The sequence below is a fragment of the Petaurus breviceps genome, unplaced genomic scaffold (assembly GCF_028583685.1).
Source record: "Petaurus breviceps papuanus isolate PSGF00001 unplaced genomic scaffold, PetGlider_PUasm1.0 183, whole genome shotgun sequence".
Classification (NCBI taxonomy): domain Eukaryota; kingdom Metazoa; phylum Chordata; class Mammalia; order Diprotodontia; family Petauridae; genus Petaurus; species Petaurus breviceps.
Genome location: NW_027185791.1, coordinates 13,777,056 through 13,798,621, shown reverse-complemented (window position 1 = coordinate 13,798,621; position 21,566 = coordinate 13,777,056). Strand labels below are relative to the sequence as shown.

The 21,566-nt window shown below is 44.9% G+C and overlaps 2 protein-coding genes across 4 annotated transcripts in view; one reads left to right on the top strand and one right to left on the bottom strand.

Moving 5' to 3' along the window:
* The window catches only part of TOP3A (DNA topoisomerase III alpha), a 42,292-nt gene extending 29,497 nt beyond the window's left edge, over nt 1-12,795 (bottom strand). Inside the window, exons 1-6 of one of the 3 annotated variants that reach the window (XM_069087863.1) lie at nt 12,300-12,795; nt 8,008-8,067; nt 6,485-6,558; nt 2,035-2,110; nt 1,161-1,269; nt 33-176 (exon numbers count right to left, since the gene is read on the bottom strand). In XM_069087863.1, the coding sequence (XP_068943964.1) occupies nt 33-176; nt 1,161-1,269; nt 2,035-2,110; nt 6,485-6,558; nt 8,008-8,067; nt 12,300-12,488 (652 nt within the window). In that variant the 5' untranslated portion in view covers nt 12,489-12,795. The other 2 variants (XM_069087862.1, XM_069087864.1) reach the window with 2 other exon arrangements.
* Nucleotides 12,796-13,592: 797 nt separating this feature from the next.
* Nucleotides 13,593-21,566, top strand: part of SMCR8 (SMCR8-C9orf72 complex subunit) — a 9,502-nt gene continuing 1,528 nt past the window's right edge. The window contains exons 1-2 of the mRNA XM_069087857.1: nt 13,593-16,175; nt 17,656-21,566. The exon at nt 17,656-21,566 is cut by the window's right edge and continues 1,528 nt beyond it. Of these exons, the coding sequence (XP_068943958.1) occupies nt 13,822-16,175; nt 17,656-18,109 (2,808 nt within the window). The 5' untranslated portion in view covers nt 13,593-13,821 and the 3' untranslated portion in view covers nt 18,110-21,566. The remainder of the gene's footprint in view (nt 16,176-17,655) is intronic.

The following is a 21,566-nucleotide window of genomic DNA, read 5'->3' as shown; positions in this document are numbered from 1 at the left end:
GAATCTCTGTTACGAAAGGGATGGCTTCTCACCTATCCTCAGGTCTAATTCCTGTCGCACATCCACAGCATTGCTCACTCTCTGATCAGGCTCAGTCAAGTGCTGACAGGCTGACCTGACGGCATGTGCAGTGATTTCAGAGAAGCGGGCTCTAAATACTCGAAGATTTGGTTTCACTGTTGAAAAAATAAAACAGATAACAGATTCCAATCCCACAGACGGATTCAGCCCTCTAAGTATGCTTTTCTTAAAAGGCTGAATGAAAACTAGTTTGAGAGTTTAAAGTGTATCCAACTGAATCTGCTTTAATAGTCATTTTGTTTCACTTAACACTTGGTGGAACAATCTACCAAGAATTATTGTCTTTCAGCTTAGCTCTGAGTCCTATTGGAGGAGAAAAAAAAACCCCAAAAACGAGCTAGTTGTGTCCTCTAAATTGGATGAGTTACTGCAACAAAGACAACACGAAAAGGCAACCAAACTTTGTGCTAATAGGAAAAAATGTTCAAGTGTAACAGATAATGTCTATAATATGCTATTAAAGTTTCTGTAAACGAAATTACAAGGCAGAAAATAATGGGTAACATTGACCGATCATACTATTAAGCAGTTTTGTTCAGCTGATTTTAGGGAACACACTCTGTGTGCTGGGTTTTGTGGGGTAGTGTCAGCTGTGTTTATACAAAATGTATTAATTTTGTAAAATAAACTAAAAAAAAAGTCAAACTGGCTATGTTAGAAACAAAGGGAGACTGTATAGAGAAATACACTGTCTTTGGGGTCGGCTGTTAATCAAGATGCTCCTGGCAAGTCCTGTTACTGAGATACAATCTCCCTTGTGCTCATGGATCTTTGAAGGAAAGAGATAGTAATCTGCCAATTAAAAAGACTTGAGGAATTTTTTGACAAAAAGAAAAGAAATGCACAGAGGGTCCCTGATCTAATGGAGTTTACTATCCACTTTGATAAGGAATAATAACTCTCCCATCTAGAAAAGCAAATAAAGAATAACATACAAAAAAAGAAGAAAACAATCCAAAATTGTGAGCACAGTATGAGAGCTGAGGGCATTCAGCAAAGGTCAGGGAATTAGTGGCTGACTGGGAAAGTTTGAGGAATGTGCATTAAAACTGTAAATGTTATGCAGAGGTATTATTTACCAGCTTTGCACACATGGATGATTTCAAACCCAATGTTCTCTCCCTCTCGATCACAATCAGTCCATATTATCAGAGACTGGCACTCTTTGACCTCTTTCTCCAGGGTTCTCTGAAATATGAATTTGAAAAAGAAAAGTGTTGATAGCACAGCCCATAAAACAAATAATTAAACCAGTAAATGAAACTGTCACACTTTACTAGATCAGACTAAATAATGAAGCAAAAGATTATGAATACAACAATATAACTACGTATACCAAGTCAAATCAAGTGAAGAAGCACTTATTAAACACATACTATATCCCAGACACTGCTAAGTACTGGGGATGTATATAAGAAAGGCAAAAGACAATCCCAGTCCTCAAGGACTTCACAGTCTGACAGTGGGACACTACAGGCAAACAAAAATGTACAGGACAAATTAGAGATAACCTCTGAGGGAAAGAACTAACATTAAAGAGAACTGGGGGGAAAGGCTTCTTACAAAAAAGGGGATTTTTAGTTGAGATCTGAAGGAAGTCAAGAAAGCTAGAAGGTGGAGGTGAGCAAGGAAGTGGAAATGCTGAGTTCAGAGATGGTTTAACTTGTGTGAAGCGTAGCACATATTCTGTTTGGAGAGCAGGTTCAGTTTGGGGATGGGAGCCTGGATGCAGATGCAGATGCAGATGTAGAAATGATTGTTATGTAAAAACAAAAGGCATTAATAAATTTTTTGGCGAAAACTTATTTATTAAAATTTTATTTTATTAAAACTTATTATTATTCTATTAAAAAGATAGAATATAAAGTTCTTGGGTCCTAAAGTTCAAAACTGCCACTACTCAGTAAATGGTTAAGATCCTGCGTGATAAGCCTTATCGAAGGCTCCCCCTACCTTGATATCTACAAAGTTCTCTGGGCAGTATTTTTCAATTTGAGCTTCAAAAAGTACAAGAGGGTTGCAGCTCTGCCTGGAGAACAAACAGGAATAGAAAAACAGATCAGTGGAACATATAGGGTAAGCATGATTGAGAACCAAACCCGTGAAACAGCGTAATCTTCAATTAATCCAAGAGTACAAATTACCGGGCAAGGGGATTCACCGCTAAATAAAACCCGCTGCGCTCTCTAGGCAGTTTGGCACGGAGTTCAGTTAGAGCAACAACTTAAACCACCCGCCAGGACATGTGCCAAATGCATCGTTCCTCTAAATACAAAAGGTGCATCACAAACAACCCAGAGGAAAGGAGAGGCCCGGCCGTCTCAAGGAGTGGCCAGAAGAAGAGCTCTTAAGCAGCAACAATAGAGAGAGTTATTAAAGACAAAACAGATCATTTCAACTTTGTGAAAATAAAAAGATTATATAAATAAAAAGCAGCGTAACTGTACTGATAAAAAAAGATGAACTAAGAAAGAATACTTGCACTAACTATTTCTGATGAAGTCTGAAACCTAAAATAAAAAGGGAATTGGTACATATTTATGAGATTAAAAGGTGCTTTGCGATAATTACATGGTCAAAGGATACGGATAGGCAGGAAGGAAAAAAAACTTATCAAGTGAGCTATGATGCCAGGGTCAGACATTTGTAAATTTTTTGATCATCTCAAATAATAAAAAATGAAAATGTAAACACCTCTGAGATACCAACTTATGTCCATCAAACTGGCAATAACAGTAAATTCAATATTGGTAGGGAAAATATGACAGCAATTCACTGCTGTTGGAGCTGTGAATTGGTCCCATCATCTAGAAAAGCAATGAGAAACTACATAATAAAAGCTTTTACTTTCTTTTTTTTTTGGAAGGGGGCATTTACTTTATATCTTTTTTACACTAAATTTTCTTTCTTTCTTTCTTTTTTTAATTAAATTTTGTTTATTTTTAGTTTACAATCATTCATTTCCACAAGATTTTAAGTTACAAATTTTTTCCCCATCTTTCCCCTACCCACCACCCCAGAACAGCGATCCCACTATATACCCCTTCCTCAAATCTGCTCTCTCCTAAATCCTCCCCCATACCCCTTCCGACTTTCCAATAGGGCAAGATGGATCTCCATACCCCAGTGCCTGAATATCTTATTTCCCAGTTGCATGTATAATAATAATAATAATATATTTTTTTAAACATTAGATTTTAAAACTTTGAATTCCAGATTCATTCCCTTCCTCCCTTGTCACCCACCCTTACTGGGAAGATGAGCAGTTCAGTATAGGTTGTACATGTGTAGCTAATGCAAAACATTCCCATAGTGGATATATTGTGAAAGACTGACTATATTTCCCTCCATCCTACCCCACCCCCCACTTGTTCTATTCTCTACTTTGATCTTGTCCCTTTTCAAAAGTCGGTGCTTCCAACTTCCCTCTCCCCCAGCCTGCCCTCTCTTCCATCATCCCCCACCCATCCCCTTCCCCCCTACTCTCCTAGAGGACGAGATACCCTATTTAGTGTGTATGTTATTCCCTCCCTAAGCCAAATTCAATGAGAAAAAGGTTGACCCATTCCCTTTTGCCTTCGTGTTCTTCCCCTCCATTGTAACCATTTTTGGAGTTTTCCTGCTTCTATGCCACCACTTAAATTTTATTTTTTCAATTAATAAAAGTCAATTTTCCCTCCATCCCATCCACCACCACTGGAAAAAGAAAAACAATATCCTTTAACAAATATATATATAGTTAAGCAAAACAAATTCTCACATTGGCTGTGTCAAAAATTTGATGTCTCAACTGTGCCCCGAGTCCACCATGTCTCTGTGAGGATGTAAGTTGCAAACTTCCTCTGTGGTTTTCTGGAAGCATGGTTAGTCGTTGCATTGGTCTGAGTTCTCGGGACTTTCAGAGTCCTGCTTTTATAGCACTGCATACTCTGTTCTGGTTCTTCTCACTTCATGCTGCATCATGTTATACAAGTCTCCCCAGACTTCTGTGAAACTCTCTCCATCATGTTTACAGTCCTTAAGCATCACATCACACTCATATACCACAATTTGTTCAGCCATCCTCCAACTGCTAGGCAACCCCCTAGTTTCCATTTCTTTGCAACTACGAAAAGAGTTGCTATAAATAATTTTGTACATAAGGGGCTTTTTTGTAAAAAAATTCACACTTGACTAAAATGTTCCAATCTTTTAACACCAATATACTGCTAGTGGCGGTGGTCCTTCCAGACCAAGACATCGAGAAGATGACGGCACGATATACAAATGACTTGGATTTCAGCAAGGGAGCAAGGTGCAAAGTCACCAGCCTCACACTCTCCTCCAGAGCCATATACATCCAGTGGCGAGATACAGATCAGGACAACTGGAGATGGTCCTGGAGGCAGTGGGAGGCTTTTTACGCTGAGGTTTTTAACAAGTCTAAGTTTGACTCAGTGATTAAGGCTAGGTAAGAAAAGAGGCAGAGAATGGCATCTTTACCTAGTGAAAAAAAAAAATCAGTCCTGGAAGGGAAGACCCTAGGGTCTCTAGCCAAAACAGAAACTGCTATTTATATTCGCTCTGAGCCAAGCAGGGCCCAAACAACAACCAAGTGGGGCTTGGCCAATGAGAGCCAGAGGGATCTGGGGGAGGGGAAAAGGGGAGAGTAGGGAAGACGCCACTGCTGGGAAATCAAAGACAGAAAGAATGTCTTATGTACACCAAAATATTTCTAACACTTTTTGTGGCAACAAGTACGTGGAAACAAAATGTTCATCAATAGGGAAACGGCTAAACATTTTGCTAAACTTTTTTCCCTTCTTTTTAAATCTTTGTGAGAAAGACTGGCTCATAGGTTATGGGATTTTCTGAATTTTATTCAGAAATGAAGGTGATATAAAAACAAGAAATCAGTGAAAAAAAAGGAAATTCTTTATAAAAATAACCTTAAAACAACATTAAGCTTTCCTCCTAAGAAGCTATAAAAAGATATTCAGAGAACTATTCGTAATCAATCAATGAACATTTTTTAAGTATGGACTAGATGGCAGGTGGCTGGCCTTCGAGTCAGGAAGACCCGAGTTTAAGTGCCACTCCGATACACAATGGCTGTGTAAATATGGGCAAGCCACTTGACTTTTCAGTTCTCTGGGCAATTCTCTCAGACTCTAAGTTGCAGAAAAAGTGCCAACCTCAACTAGCGGAGAGAACGTCCTCATCTACGAGCACTAAGAAGTGAAGTGACTTGCCAAGAGTCACAAAACCAGTACATGTCAGAGGCAAGGCTCAAACCCAGCAGTTCCTGGCTTCAAGGCTCATTCTTTGAGTACCTGTGGGAACTGGCTCATATTCAGAAGCCCATTTGCCTCACAGACATACTTTTCTATGTGCCAATTGATATTTTTTTCTCCTTGACTAGGTTTTTTCCTTAAATTAAACTTATATTCTATATACATTTATAAACTTTTATTCTTATATAAACTTAAACTTATATTCTAAATTGTAATAAAGTGGGTTTTCTTGCCACAACACCATCGTAGTCTTTTCTTAGGGGCCTTCTGAAGATAAGGGCTTTATTAGATCCTTAACTAATTCTATCAATTCTGTCCCATGGAAATGGCAACATTAGCTAGTTAAAAATACAGTGAAGAAGAGTTTATGTGAACCATTCACTGATACTCAATCATGTGGAAGATCTAAGATAACTAAGGTGGAAAGGAGGGAGAAAAAAGTCCAGAGCTGGGGTAACTGGAAGCATTCACTAAGAGGTACAGTCACAGAGAAGCGAGATGCAAACAAACCCCAGCTCAATTTCAGAATTCATGCCAAGGGTTCCCCTTTAGAAAAACCAAGTTTTATTTTAAGTCCATATTTAAAAATCTGTTTCAGTTCAATAAACAGGTTCTCTGGATTAAAAAAAAAAGATCCCAAAGCCTCAAGTTCTCTGCTCTTTTTAAAAAGCCTTCAATTCCCCAAAGAGAAGCCAGAAGTTCTGCAAAAACCAGGAAACTTAGAATGAAATGAATTGCTTATTACACACTATAATTACCATTCCAGACAACGTTAGACTAAAACAGTAGATAAGGCATTTTTGTTTTTCTCTTGCTTTAGAGTGAACAAATTCTATGTAATGAGAATACCGTGTGAGACAACCATCGATAGCTTCTCTGACACATGTTTAAGGAAGTAAATATAGAAACAAAATTCCTGAACTCTTCATAATATGTGCAATAAATGTAATTTCCCTTGTAGTTATGGGCAGTCTCTAGAACTGAGTGTTCCAAAACTCCAAACACTAAAGATAACCCTAAATCTGATAAAGGTTTATACTTACTTGGTTGCTTAGAATTTTTGCTGTATTTCACTACTCTCATAAAACGAAAACACCCACCTCCCTCTTCCCACCAAGGGCAGTACTGACCATTTTCTAAACGGCATCTGGAAATCATGAGCGAGCAAATGTCCAGAAACAGAAGTCATTACCATGGTTACATTCTGTGGGGGAGATAGGAAGTGAAGAAAAAAATATGATTATAGTATATCTATTTTTTTAATTAAAAAATTATAGATTCAATTTTATTTTATTTTTAAGTTCAAATTTTCTTCTTTCCACTCCTCACTAAGAAAGTAAGAAAAAAAAAGGGTAGCTAGGTGGCGAAGTGAATAGAGCACTGGCCCTGGAGTCAGGAGGATATGAGTTCAAATCCAGACTAAGACACTTAACACTTAGTAGCTGTGTGACCTTGGTTAAGTCACTTAAGCCCAATTGCTCTGCCTCCACCCCCTCCAAAAAGACAAAAAAAAAAAAGCAAGAAAAATAAATTACAATGTGTATAATCAAGGAAAATAAATTCCCACACTGGTCATGTAAAAAAAAAAAACAACACCCCAAAATGAAAACTATATGCCTCATTCTGTACTCTGATGAGTCCATCAATTCTCTGAGAGCGTGTTTCAGCATGAGGCTTGTGGATCTGTGGTTGGTCACTGTGCTAATCAGAGGTCCTAAATCTTTCAAAGTCTTTTGCTTTTACAAATTCTTCTCTATCAATTACATTTTGTAATTACAGATAAAGTGCATCACTAAGCTAAATCATCTATTAGAATAAATCTTTCTCTGGACACTTTTCAGGGAATACTAATAAAACACCACTCTAGTCACAACATGCAAACTAACCTCTTTCATCATTCAGGAATTCTTCCAAGTCATGGAGATGGTCAGAAGTAGCCTTTCCTGATCCCTACAATTGCTGGTGTGCACCTTCCAAACTACCCTGTAGTAATTCCTTTGCATATATTTATTTACATCATATTTATGCTATATAAACACTACTGTATTCAAATACAGAAAGAAACATAACTACTGAAAGGGAAAAAAAGCCTTATTGGACTGCTAGATAGTACTGTGAATAGTGCGCTGGGCCTGCAATCAGGAAGACCTGAGCTCCAATGTGACCTCAAGACACTTTCTAGTGTGAGCCTCTGTTTGCTTCCACTTCCTCACCTGATAAGAAGAGCCCCTAACTCACAGAGGCTGTGACAATCCGATGAGATAACTGTACAGCGTTAGCACAGACAGCGCCTGGCACAGAGTGAGTGCTATGCAAATATCACTACCTATCAGTACAAAAATGTTCCTGGAAGCTTTACTCATCATAGGAGGAAACTTGGGAATAACAGGGCTGAAATGACTGAAAGACGGACAAATTGTGTTACACGGCTGCATGACAGGAAATGACAACATAAAGTGATGCAGAGTTAAGAAAGCTCTATTAGAATCTATCCACTACAAATATGTAACTAACAAAATCTGCAAAGACCACAGAAGCAAACACAATGTTATCATTTTGTTAAAGGTGATGTATACACGTTTCTTAAATTGGGGAAAAAGGAATTTGTGATTATTTAAAATCTTTGTTTGTGATAAAGTATTTCGGTACCCACCTGGCCATATAGTTGATAGTCAAACTCATAGATCTTATTGAATTTGGACAATCCTTCTCTCTATTTAGAAAGAAAAAAAAATTAAAAAAAAAAGACAAAGCAAAAACTAAAGCTTTTCAACACAAAAAGCAATAAATGAAAATCACTTGCAAATGAAAAGCAGACCACAATTTTAAAACTGTTAATTCTCCCCAAAATAAGGCACTTAATAGTTTTCTTTCCTTCCCTCCCTTACCCTACTTCCCTCTACTCCAAATTTAAAGTCCATTATAACATTATAAAGTCCATATATATATATATATGTATATATATAAAGTCCATTAAACACCTCCCTAAAACATCATCATTTCTTTCTTTCTTCCAAGGTGCCTAGAGGTTTCAAAGTAAAAACAGATGTCTAGGAAGCTCCAGCACCATTTGGTGGAAAGAACACTGTCCTAGGAGTCGGGAGAAATTGGCTCAAACACAGCTCTGCCAATAATTTACTATGGGAATTGACAAGTGACGTCACCTCTCTGGACCTAGGTTCTCTTCATTAATAAGATTCTGATGATAACTAATCTATCTTCCAACTCTAGCATTCTAGGATTCTATGAATGGAGATTCTGAAGAAGAGTGGGATCAGAGGATCACAGATTTAGACCCCGCAAGCAGAAGTGATGTTAGAGGCTATCTGATCTAACCCTTCATCTTACAGAGGAGGAAAATGAAGGTCTAGAGAAGAAGCTAAGTGACTTGCTTATATTCACAGACATAGAAAGTAGCAGAACCAGCATATGAATATAGGTCCTGTAGGACCTATATAAACGTATTTCTCTCTTAACTCTGGATAAAAAGTAGTAAATGAACCAGAGATACAACAATTACTGTACAGTCTCTAAACCTATGAAACTAGCACAACATGGTGAATTTTTGTTAGAAGGCGCCAAAAGAAGGCTAATAGAAAAATCCCATAAATTTGTAGACACTCTGGGAAGTTTCATCAGCCAGTCATTTAACTGATCAAAAAAAAAAAAAGGTAATTGTGGAATTTGTTACAAAAATGCATATTAATCAGGTTCTGTGGATGCAAGAATAAGTTTCATCACAACAAAAGCCTACTGAAGCCATGCTTCAGTTCAATTAAAAAGACATTTTAAATTAATTCTTTTTTGGTTTACAACACTCAGTTCCACAAGCTTTTGAGTCCCCAATTTTCTCCCCCTCCCCCCAGGCAGTATACAATCTGCTATAGGCTCCACATATACATTCATATTAAACCTATTTTCACATTAGTCATGTTGTAAAGAATGAGAACCAAAGGAGTGAACACGAGAAGGAACAAAAGCAAATGAAGAAGAGAGCAAGCAGTCTGCTTCCGTCTGCACTCAGACTCTGTGATTCTTTCCCTGGGTGTGGACGGCATTTTCCATCATGAGTCTAAGACTTTTATTAAGAGCCCATTATGTGCAAGGCACAATGCTTTCTAGTCACAGAAACCTCGGTCTCTCCTGAAGACACAGGATGCCAGGTGAATCCTGGCCTAATGAATGTACCTTCTCTCCCACCCGCTCAGCCCCCACCCAAGGGGATGGGCTCAAGCAGGCCCTCTGTCTGAGCCTCCCTGCCACTCCCAGGCTCCTCTCCAAGTATCACTTAGTGACCTCTCCTTTAAGACTGACTCCATTCAGACACACCATCCTACTCACATTCTGGCAGTTAGGAAGCTTCCAGCCCCCAGAGACATTTTCCCCATAATCCAGTCCCTCTCCCCACCATGATTCCTTACTTCAGAATCTCTCCCTGACCCCTGAATCCCTGCTCATCCCTCTTAAAACCCCAAACCTGAATTATTCCCACTTGCTCTGCTTTTGCTTGCTGGCTTATCAATACTGCTAGATGAAGTCCCATAACCATAATCACATTTGTGATTCAATCTCAAGTGGACCCTCACTTCTGCATTAAACAATCCTTTTATTCTCTGCCAAAACATCCCCAGCCAGGTCTCCTCCGTCTCAATAGTGGCCTTGGAATCCTATTACACAGAAAAAACTGAGGCCATCCATTGTGAGTGGCTGATCTACCTACCAATGCCACCTTTCACATCACCTCAGCATCATCCCCTCCACTCTTCTCCTTTGCTTTAGTTTGAGGAAAAAGAAGACCCCTCCTGTAGTCAACAGCAAACTGCTTATACAATTGATCTCCTCCCCTCTTCTCTTCCCCAGGAAACTGGTCCTTTGATTACGTCCTCTCTCTTTGATTTTCATGTTCTCTTTAGCCACTAGTCCCTTCTCTCTGATGCCTTTAAACATCTGTCCTGACATCCTTAAAAAACTCAATCTGACAGTCATCCTCTCCAAACTACAATTCTATAGCTGTCTTTCTTGTCATGGTTAAATTCCCATTGGGAAAGGGGGTATTGTCTGCGAATTTTAAAAGATATTTTGATAACTGTATTTCAACATAATGTTTCCATTGAAATCCTATGTCTTTTACTTTATGCACTTAAACATGTTGTTAGAAGGAGACTTTCATACTTCATCACACTGTCAAAGGGGTCCATGAGAACAAAAAGGTAAAGAATCCCCATTCTCTCTTTTTAAATTTATTTTTAGTTTTCAACATTTACTTTCCTAAGTTTTAAGTTTTCTCCCCTCCCTGCCCCAGACAGCATGCAGTCTATGTCTCTACACACACATTTTCACATTGGTCATGCAGAACCCCTGTTCTCAAAGAAGGCATCTACACTGACACTGACTTTCTCACCGCTCAGCACTTCACAAATTCCTGCCATCTAAATCTCCACTCAACAAAAACTGTTCAGGGCTGTCAAGCTGAGGCTGCAAGCCGGGGGCCTGTATCAGATCACAATGTAATCAAGGAACGTTTAATAAGATAAATGAAAATGAGATACAATATTTGTGGTTGTTCAGTCATTCTTTGTGACCCCATGGACCGTGGCACACCGATACTGTCCCTGAGGTTTTCTTGGCAGAGACTGGAACTGAAGTCCAAGGTCACAGGCCCAAGCTAGTGTCTGAGGCTGGATCTTAAGTGAGGTCCAAGCCCGTATGCAGCCTGCAGGAATGGCTATTTGAGGCTTCCCCCCTGCTCCTCACAATCCCCAGCTGTTACTGAAGGCAGCAGTCTCTTCTCTGCTCTCCTCCCCCTCAGCCCCTTTGCTGTCTGACTGCTGACTGCTTCCCTACCTGCTCTCCAGCCCGGCTTCCTCAAGTCTCCTCTACATGCGGGGCCCTTCCCCTTCGGCCTCCGCACCTTCTCTCAGAGATGACCCCCACCTCTTTATCCATCACTCTCTCTCCGCCTGCCTGGGGGACACAACTCAGACTCCACGGTCCAGAGCAGAACCCGCTTGCCTTTCCTCTAAGCTGGCCCTCCTCCTACCCTCTGTGTCGGTGCGACCCCCACCATTCTCCAGGGTTCCCAGCCTGAGAAGGCACCCCCAGCTCTCTGCTTCCATTCATCCCCCATGTCCCATCACGGGCACAGACAGAGCACCAAGGGGGGAAAGTCCCTCAGCCTCCGGGGGACAGCCCAGGGTCTCACCCCAACTCAGGAAAAGGTAACGAGTCACTAACAGGGGTCACAGTGGTCTGGAGGACACCAGCTCAGGGCACTGAGAGTGTAAGTGACTTGTCCAGGGTCTCACCCCAACTCAGGAAAAGGTAACGGGCCACAAACAGGGGTCACAGTGGTCTGGAGGACACTGAGAGTGTAAGTGACTTGTCCAGGGTCTCACCCCAACTCGGGAAAAGGTAACGGGCCACGAACAGGGGTCACAGTGGTCTGGAGGGCACTGAGAGTGTAAGTGACTCGTCCAGGGTCTCACAACAACTCAGGAAAAGGTAACGGGTCACGAACAGGGGTCACAGCGGTCTGGAGGGCACTGAGAGTGTAAGTGACTCGTCCGGGTCTCACGGCTGGTGGGAGTCCGGGGCCGGGCCCCCTCAGCGCTCACCAGTCACCCAGCTTCTGACGTAAGCGGGGCTCCCAGCAGCACCTCCCGGGGTCGTTGTGAGAATCACCAGCACAGGGCACCGCAACTGCACAGAGCGCGACGTGACGTCAGCGGTGCCGGGGATCGCCCCGGACCTCCGCCCCCAGGCACAGCACCCCCCAAAACAAGAGAACAAAAGGGGTTTCCCGATGCAAACCAATCGTGTCGGGCTCCGTGCGCAGCAGAGAGAGAGGGCGCGGAGGCCCTGCCCGAGTCACTTGCCCGCCTGCCTCAGTTTCCCCCACGGTAGCGGGGAGAGCACAGCGCCTCCCTTTCCGGGCCAGCCACTCACCCTGCGCATCCTGCTGCCGGACAGCAGGTCCGCGATGCCTTTGGCCGCGTCGTTCTTCTCCGCCACACACAGGACTCGGCGGCTGCCTCGGAAAGCCACCTCCATGGCGTCCCGGGACAGGGACCGGCTCTGCAGCCCCAGCAGGCTCCGGACGGCGCCGAGGCCCAAGCGGAGAGCCGGGAAAATCATGCGGCGGCGGTGGGCCCGCACCCCGGGCCCATGGCCCCGGCCCCGGCCCCGGGGGACACTCGCTCAGGCCTCCTGACTCCCCACTTTGGGGCGTCACCACACCGACCCCCGAGCTCCGGGCTCCGAGGGAGACGCGCTAAACCTGCCGGGACAAGCCCGCCGGCTCATCCGGACAGAGCGCGGAGGGCGGACCCTCCCGGCACAGACGCAGCCCCGACAGCCTCAGCTGCAGACCCGAGCTTTTCCCGCGCGGCAAAATTCCAGCCCCCGACTTCCCGTCGCTCCGCGTATTTGGAACTACCACTCCCAGAATGCCTTGGCGGCCGTGCAGGAGGGGCTTCCTCGTGCACTGGCCACTCAGCGCCCGTCGCTCCCAGGATCGGGACTACAACTCCCAGGATGCCTTGGCGGCCGTGCAGGGGGGGCTTCCTCGTGCACTGGCCACTCAGCGCCCGTCGCTCCCAGGATCGGGACTACAACTCCCAGGATGCCTTGGCTCACGGCAGCGTTGTCTTCCACGTCCCCTCGCCTCCCAGCTGCCCGTCGCTCCCAGGATCGGGACTACAACTCGCAGGACGCCCTTTCCGTCAGCCGTCCAGCTTCTAGTTGGCCCCGTATCCGGTACCACAAACCCCTAGGTGTCCTGGCGTGTGGCTAGGTCGCTTTCCCCGGCTCTTCAGCTTCCTGTGGTTCGCGGCAGATCAGAGACTACAACTCCCAGAAAGCCCAGACGCAGAGGCGTAACAGCTTTGCACGGATAGGCCCTTTTTCCTCTTCCTTCGGAATTCCCGCCCATAGAAGCGTTTCCCAATTGGTTCCCAGCCCTTCTCCTGACACTCTCTCGCTTTCGTTTTCTTTCCTCCGCCTTTCTTCCTTCCGCAAAGCTCTTCTGTGACAGCTGTACGCAGGCGCTTCCGGTTCACCGAGCTGCCGCTCTGCGGGTCATGTGATCCAAAGATGGCGGCCCCGCAGTAGCTGGCAGGCGGCTGTGGCGTCCGAGCATCCGGGACGGTTCAGTCCCTGCGAGCTGCAGTCGCGGGGGCGGCGGCAACGCCTGCCTGGGCTCCGCGGCCGCCCGCAGCCTCGGGCCGGGGCGCCCCTTGGGGCAGCGGCGGCGGGAACGGAGGCGACTCCCTCTTATTTCCCAGGTCCGGCTTTGCCCGGCGGAGGGTGAGTTAGCCGCGGCTGTGAGGACGGGAGGAGGGGGCGTGCAAACCGGCCCGGTTCTAGCCCCGGCAGGGGCCGGGGCCGATGAGGACAGCGGGGCGCCCGCGCTTCTGGCTGACCCGCTCGCCCTTCTGCCCCCTCATGCCCTCTCACCACAGCTGGAAACATGATCAGCTCCCCTGACGTGGTGGCCTTCACCAGGGAGGAGGAGGCGGCGGAGGAGCCGTGCCGGGCGCCGGCGCTGCCGGAGGAGTACTCCGTGCCGCTGCTCCCCTGCGCGCCCCAGGGGGCCAGCCCGTGGGCCCGGCTCTCGGGCGCCAAGTTCTCCCGGGACTTCATCCTCATCTCGGAGTTCTCGGAGCAGGTGGGGCCGCAGCCCCTGCTCACCGTCCCCGATGACAGCCGGGCCTTCGGCACGTTCGATCTCAACTACTTCTCCCTGCGGATCATGTCCGTGGACTACCAGGCCTCCTTCGTGGGGCACCCGTCCGGCTGCGCCTACCCCAAGCTGAACTTCGTGGAGGACTCCAAGGTGGTGCTGGGGGACTCCAAGGAAGGGGCCTTCGCCTACGTGCACCACCTCACCCTCTACGACCTGGAGGCCCGGGGCTTCGTCAGGCCCTTCTGCATGGCCTACATCTCCACGGACGAGCACAAGATCATGCAGCAGTTCCAGGAGCTCTCCACCGAGTTCTCCAAGGCCTCCGAGTGCCTGAAGAAAGGCAACAGAAAAGCCTTCGCCAACGAGCTTGAAAAGAAACTCAAAGACCTGGACTACACCAGGGCTGTGCTGCACACCGAGACGGAGACCCAGAAGAAGGCCGGAGACAAGTGGCTTTACACCTCTCAGGCCATCGAAAAAGCCAATGAGCTGGCCAGTGTGGAGAAATCCATCATCGAGCACCAGGACCTGCTGAAGCAAATCAGATCGTACCCTCACCGGAAGCCGAGCGCATCGGATTGCCATCCCCGTGAGCCAGAGTGTGCCCGGGATCAGTCAGCCGACCCAGCCTCCACTACCTCCAACCCTGATGAGCCTGCTGAAAGAGATCTTTATAGGCGAAGGACCTCATACACCCCCAAGCTCATCAAGGCAAAGTCTGCCAAATGCTTTGACAAGAAGCTGAAAACCTTGGAAGAACTTTGTGACACTGAATTTTTCACCCAGACCCTGGCCCAGTTGAATCACATTGAACGTATGTTTAGAGGAGATCTGTGCTACCTTCTGACCAGCCAGATTGACAGGGCCCTTCTGAAGCAACAATGTATAACTAACTTCCTCTTTGAAGACTTGGTCATTTTAGATGATAAAGTAGCAGAGAAACAGGACAACACGCCTGTGGAATACAGTCAGGACAAGCTGCACTCCAGGTCTTTGGAAGACTGTCCAATTCCTAAAGTGTTAATTAACGTGGGGTCTTTTAAATCCAGTGTGGAGTCAGTACTCATCAAGATGGAACAGGAGGTTGGAGATGAATTCAGAGAGTCAGAGGTGACAGAATCCAGTGTTTACGATCACCAGGAGAACCTGGATTACCTAGACATGGATATGAAAGGAAGCATCAGCAGCGGTGAAAGCATTGAAGTTTTGGGCACTGAGAAGTCGTCTTCTGTTCTGTCTAAGTCAGACAGCCAGGCAAGCTTGACTGTCCCACTGAGCCCTCAGGTGGTCCGGAGCAAAGCCGCCAGCCGCAGGACCATCAGTGAGGACAGCATCGAGGTTCTTAGCACTTGTCCCTCAGAGGCCTTGATCCCTGATGACTTTAAGGCAAGTTACCCAAGTGCCATTAATGAAGAGCCTTATGCAGATGATGATGAAGGAGCTATTCACTTCAGCGCGAGTGTCAGCCAGCAGGACCTTGGTGAGAGCGAGGGCAGTGCAGAAAACACCTTGGCACAAACAGATTCTGCTTGTTGTATTGGGAAAGAGAACTCGAGTCTCATACCAAATTCCGACCAAATACACAAACACTGCGACGAAGACGGAGTGGTCAGCATTCCTCCACAGCGTTACAAGGAGAGGCAGCAGGGATTTCATGTGGACTTCTCGGTGGACGGTATCAATTCTTCTTCCCAGGAGAACACAACAGAAGGCCTTTCTCCTTATGACCTGGACTCAAGCTGCCTGAGAAGCAGCAGGGATCTCAGCAAGATCAGCCTTAATGAATATGGAGACTCCACCAGCTACATAAGCAGTGCAGCGTCCACAAGTTCTGATAGGACCCCTTCTCCTGCCCATCACTCTGGCCTCTTCTCAGAGAGGCACAAAAAAAAGGCTGGGCAGAATGCCTTAAAATTCATTAGGCAGTATCCCTTTGCACACCCTGCCATTTATTCTCTGCTTAGTGGGAGGACTCTTATCGTGCTAGGGGAGGATGAAGCAGTAGTGAAGAAGCTTGTAACGGCTCTCTCCATCTTTGTTCCCAACTATGGCAGATATGCCAAGCCTGTGAAGCACTGGGTCTCTTCCCCTTTGCACATAATGGATTTTCAGAAGTGGAAACTTATTGGCTTGCAGAGGTAAATGATTAGAGACAGAACTTCTTAATAAGGTAGATAATGGGCATGTATTCATATGGTCCCTAACCAGGTCTTAAGACAGTAAACAAATCAGACAGCTGCCAGTTGGGTAGGATTTTTAAGGTCCCTTACCCAGATTCCCTCCCCCTCACTTCCATACCTTTCTCACCTGCTTGGCTGTTGCCTAGAATTCCTTTTGCCAGGTGACCCAGCCTCTCATTCCATAACCAATGCAGAGAACATGTTTAACCTACTTGAAAATAATCACTTTTAGGTTCTTTAGCACACTGATTATATGCACTGCCAGTTTTAAATGTTTCCTGTGTGTTCGCTGCAGTGGAACTTCGATGTGGGAGGACCTTGTCAGCAGTTGGCAGGACGAGTCTGATTCAGACTTTCCGCTTCTGCTCCCCCTTTCACATTAGTGAAGTCTGACAACTTTACTGGCTTGTGTAACAAGCTTTAGCATCAGGTTCGTGGTGTAAGATGGAGTATACAGAGGTAGAGAGGTGACAGTGTTGAGGTTAAAGCCTTCAGGGAAACAACTTGAAGAAGGGCTTGAAAGAATTTGCTAAAGAGGGATGGGTAAAAAAGGAGGGGAATTGTTACAGAAAGGCAACTTGAAGAACTCCCAAAACTCCTAGGGAAGAAAGTTATCAATGGGATGAGAACAAGAAATGCTTAATCTGGAAATAAACTAGCTGTTGTGGGAATCGTGGGAGTCAAGCCCTGAGTTTGAGTCCCAGCTCTCCTACTGACTAGCTGTAGGACTTTGGAAAAGTGTATTCCAAATCTGAGCTGCAATTCACCCACCTACACAATGGAGATATTTGCTCCTGCCTTTTTACTTCACAGTGATATTTTAAAGGTGACAGGTTGTTTTACCACTGAAGATGACTCATGGGGAGACTTCGAGTTGTGGGGGCAGAGAAGAATGTGGAGTGAGGGGTGATCCTGGTACGTGCTGAGGAGGTAAAGGTAGTGTTAGCACCGGCCAGTGCCTGGCACATGGCTGACCCTTGCTAAGTGCTCTTTGAATTTAAAATAATACCTTAATCCCTGTATGCCATGATTCTAATTCTGTTTTTGCAATCAATGAAAGATTTCTCTGGGTAAGTGACTAAAGGAAATTGGATGTACTCAGGTGATCAGTAGCATGAAGAAATGTAGAGGGCTCAAAGGTGGAAAACATTGCAGAGGTTGTGTTAGCCAGTACTTGCTCCGAGATTGAGTAATCTAAAGTGAGAGCATGTCAGTAAAAACTTTGAAAAAGAAAACCGTATTTACATTTCTTACGTAAATAGCTCCTGTTTCTCTGCTCTGTAAGCTGAGGACTTAGAGAGGCTCTCTGCAAGATACATCTGGAAGACAGTTTAGAGAAAGGAGGTTTGAAGATGCCCAAAGTACCTGATTTTCCTGGCTCGTCTCCTCGTATTCCTGGGCCCCACTGCCCTTACTAACCTTTGCCTGTCTGTTTCAGAGTTGTCTCTCCGGCCGGCATCAGCACCCTCCATTCCCTGAGCCGATACAGCCGTTACACTAGCATACTAGACTTGGACAACAAAACGCTGCGATGCCCGCTCTACCGAGGCACTCTGGTGCCCCGCCTGGCAGATCACCGGACCCAGATCAAGCGGGGCAGCACCTACTACATGCACGTGCAGAGCGTCCTGACCCAGCTGTGCTCCAAGGCCTTTCTCTATGCTTTCTGTCATCACCTGCACTTGCCCATCAGCGAGAAGGAGACAGAGCCGGCCGTGGCCTGCCGACAGGCAAACTTTCTGAAGTTGCACCTGGGCCTGGTGAATGAGGATGTCAGAGTGGTGCAATATTTGGCTGAGCTCCTCAAGCTGCAGTACATCCAAGAGCCTGTCAGGCCTACCCACTCAGTGCTCAGGTTTGACTATGTTCCCAGCTTTTTGTACAAAATCTAGGCCTGTTCCCAGCGTTTTCCCAGAAACATACATGACTTATGGTCAGAGGGTGAAATGGGGATGACCAAACATTTGCCTGAGCTTGACTTTGTATTTCTGCTATTCATTGGAAAAGAAAACTAGATGGTGAAAAATGTTAGTAGCATCAGGGCTTCTCCAGCCGGGGAAATGCAGGGGTCTAAGAGGTTCCTGACACTCAGGAACCAAGTATGGGACATTTTTCACAGCTGAGCTTTCCTTGGAGATGTTTAAGAAGGCAGCCAGCTACCATTAGGGTCTTTGTTGTGTCGTTTGTTTGTTGTGATCGGGCTCCTGGATTCAAAATAGCCCTTCATTTTACAGCAGTGGGGGCAGTGGGCCTTTAAAGTCAGAATGCCCCTTGATATTGAAAAAACTCAGTCAGCTACATCAGGACAACACAGCTCTAGGCATCATAGAAAACCCAAAAGGAACCCAGCCAAACCTTCATCACATTGAGGGGCAAAATAAGCAGGGAAATCAACTTAACTATGGCATGTAGAAGCTTAATATATTCATTTGCACATTAACGTCTTCTCATTAAGACCTCAGGTAATTGGCAGTGGCCCTGTAATTATCTGACATCACTGGAGTCAGTTGTTTTTAAAGGAGGTGTTTAACTGTAGTCCCCAGAAACTGACTGCTCCTTGACCCCTGAAATGGGAAGAGTGAAAGCACAGCAGCTGCCATTTTGAAAGCACCTACAGACTGGGCAGCTTGAGAAAATGTCTCGAGCTGCCTCCCTTGAGTGATGATGAATGTGTTAGAAGCTTCGGTTGTTTCTCAAGCCCACAGAGAGGTCCATCTGTGCCTTGTCTGCCTTAACGGGGTGGGGGGAGGTAGGGGAGATGTCCCCAGACTTTCTGAGCTTAGGTATGCAGTATGTCAGCAGAAGTGACGGGAACACAGTGGTTTGAAGGACAACCAAGGGCTAGGCACAGGGCATGAAAGGGGTGGGGTCAAAGTTACCAGTTTGACCAGTACCATCAAGGCAATGATTGGCAATTAACATGGCTTCTCTCTGATCAGGATCTCGTTTGCTGTCATTGCAATGCTCTGGGGAAGTGTTAAAATGGTATGGATCACCACTCTTAATTCCAAATCCTTTTATCCCTCAAGCCTTCACAACTTCTTTACTGCCTCTCTGAGGGTGTGATTTGCGAGCTGGACTAAGAGCTCTGGTTCGCTTCACTGATTTGTGACTAGCCGTTTTCTTGTGTTTTAAGATTCCCTGGATTAATTTTGGCCAGACTGAAGAAACATTTGGGAAATGGGCTTAGATGAGCCCATCCTTTGATGATGGTGATGGGCTGGAGAGGAAAGTGCCTATCTCTTGACCTGTTTCTGTTCTCATAGTGGGTCCTCCGTCTCCACAAGGGATTTATAGGTAATGTTTAAAAGGTAGTGGGGAAGGCTGCATTAATCTCATGACTAGACATTACTTTTGGCTTTCATCTTCACTCCCTCACACCTGCTACCAGAATATGGAGACAAGTGTTTTTGTGCAACCTTGAAATTTTAAATGTTTTCAAAGAATGCCATTTTTAATTTATTCCACCAAAAAATGTGATTATAGATATGAAACAACCCCAAATTCTGCACTTGATTTTGGTACTGCCATTGAGCCAGCATCAGTGGAAGATTCTTAGGTGGTATGTTTGTGTTTTCCTGCTTTTCAGGTTTGATGTAGGGTTCCTAGTATTCTAACCCAGAAGTGATTCTTTGAAGCCAGACCTCATTCTGCTACCGCCCCTGGGGCAGCTAGCTTTTCCCCTTCCATGAAGGTTCAATACCATGTCCTGTATGCTCTGCCATTTCCCAAAAAGGAGGAGGAGAAGGAATTTGTTTTTGTATTGTTTTCCTCTCATTCCCCTAGCTGTTCTGTGTAAGAGATGGGAATGACAGGAACACCCTCTCCCTTCCCCTTCTCCTAGTATGATGTTGTTTGTCAAACTGATAAACTTGGAGACTTTTTCTTGATGAAGCAGCTTGGATTTCTTCACATTATTTCCCGCCTTTCTTTCACATTGCACATTTCCATAGCAAAAAGCATAGGGAGAGGGCTTCCTGGTACCTTTAAACTGTGAGACAGAAGTCTTACTCATAACATAGACCTACTTGGAAAGCCTTGCTTCTCAAATCTGTCAAATGCTGGTGTATCTTAGCTGGGTGGTCAAACACAGAGGAGGTAGCTGCAGAGTTTCTCTTGAAAGGAAAAGAGTGATGAAAGAACAGAACAGTATCAGAGCTGCCATTGTCACTTGAATTTTAGGCTTTCCACTTCAGGACTTCCTTAATGCAAAAGGGAAGTGATAACTGCTTCTGTTAGGAAATGGGTGAAGGCAGCAGATCCATTTCTGGTGGGTGATGCATCTGGCTCAAGTCACTCACTAGGGGGGTTTTTGAATAGAGCAGTCTGGGGGTGGGGTAGGAACAGAGAAAGGGACTCTTTCCCAATCTTGACCCCAGCAGCATTTTGGAAAGTGTTAATAAAATTGTAGAGAGTGAGTAAGGTAGGAAAAACCATGACAATGAATAGAACAACCCTTTTCCTATATGAATCTGAGTGCAGTTCATGACTCTAAAAGCCTCTCAGAAAAACTGAACAAAAGTCATCCTTAAGGAGGTGGACTGACTTAAGTTTTTGAGCTGTATTTCAACTGGAAAATAATTTTGGGGAGTATGAGTTCCAAAATTATTATTCAGTAAAAGAATTTCGTTTTTGACAGGTTTTGGGAAAAAAAAATTACCAGGGGTTGTTTACTGCTTTGGGCACAGGTATTTAAAATCCCCACAAAATGGAATATATCTTAAATGTACTCTATGGTAAGACTTTTTTTTCCATTTCAGAAAGCTGAATCTCATATCATTAGCCACCTTGCTTCTTTTTTAATTGGGGGAGGGCAGGGATGTAAGAGTTAGAAATGCTTGGATAAAATGCTTCAGGGTTTTTTTTTCTTGTAATCAGCGCAATAAATATCATAGAAAACATTTATAAAGAAAATTCAAACTTAAGGAATTAATTGCATCCCAGAAACTAGGTAAACATTAGCCCCGCTTTGTGATCTTCTTGTTGCCAAGATTCATTTTCAGGTAACGGACACAGCTTTTGTTTTTAAATTTGAGGTTTAAATCCTCCGTATTTTCCGTTTTATACCGCCTTTTGGGGGGGAAACAACTAAGGCAAGAATTAGGTAATATACACCTGATGATCAGGCTTGCTAAGGACCTATAGGTACATGTTTGAAAATCCCTGTTTAGAAAATTAAAACAAAAGCCATGTATACGGCCACGTTAATCTGTCTTCTGCCTCATCGCTCCCTTGAACCAAATGTTCCACTCTGGGAGTTGGAGGCTTTCATTTTTACATAAGTGTTACTAGGAAAAGTTGGTTAGTTTCACATATTTCTCAGTTTTAAAGATTTATCACAGTCTTCAG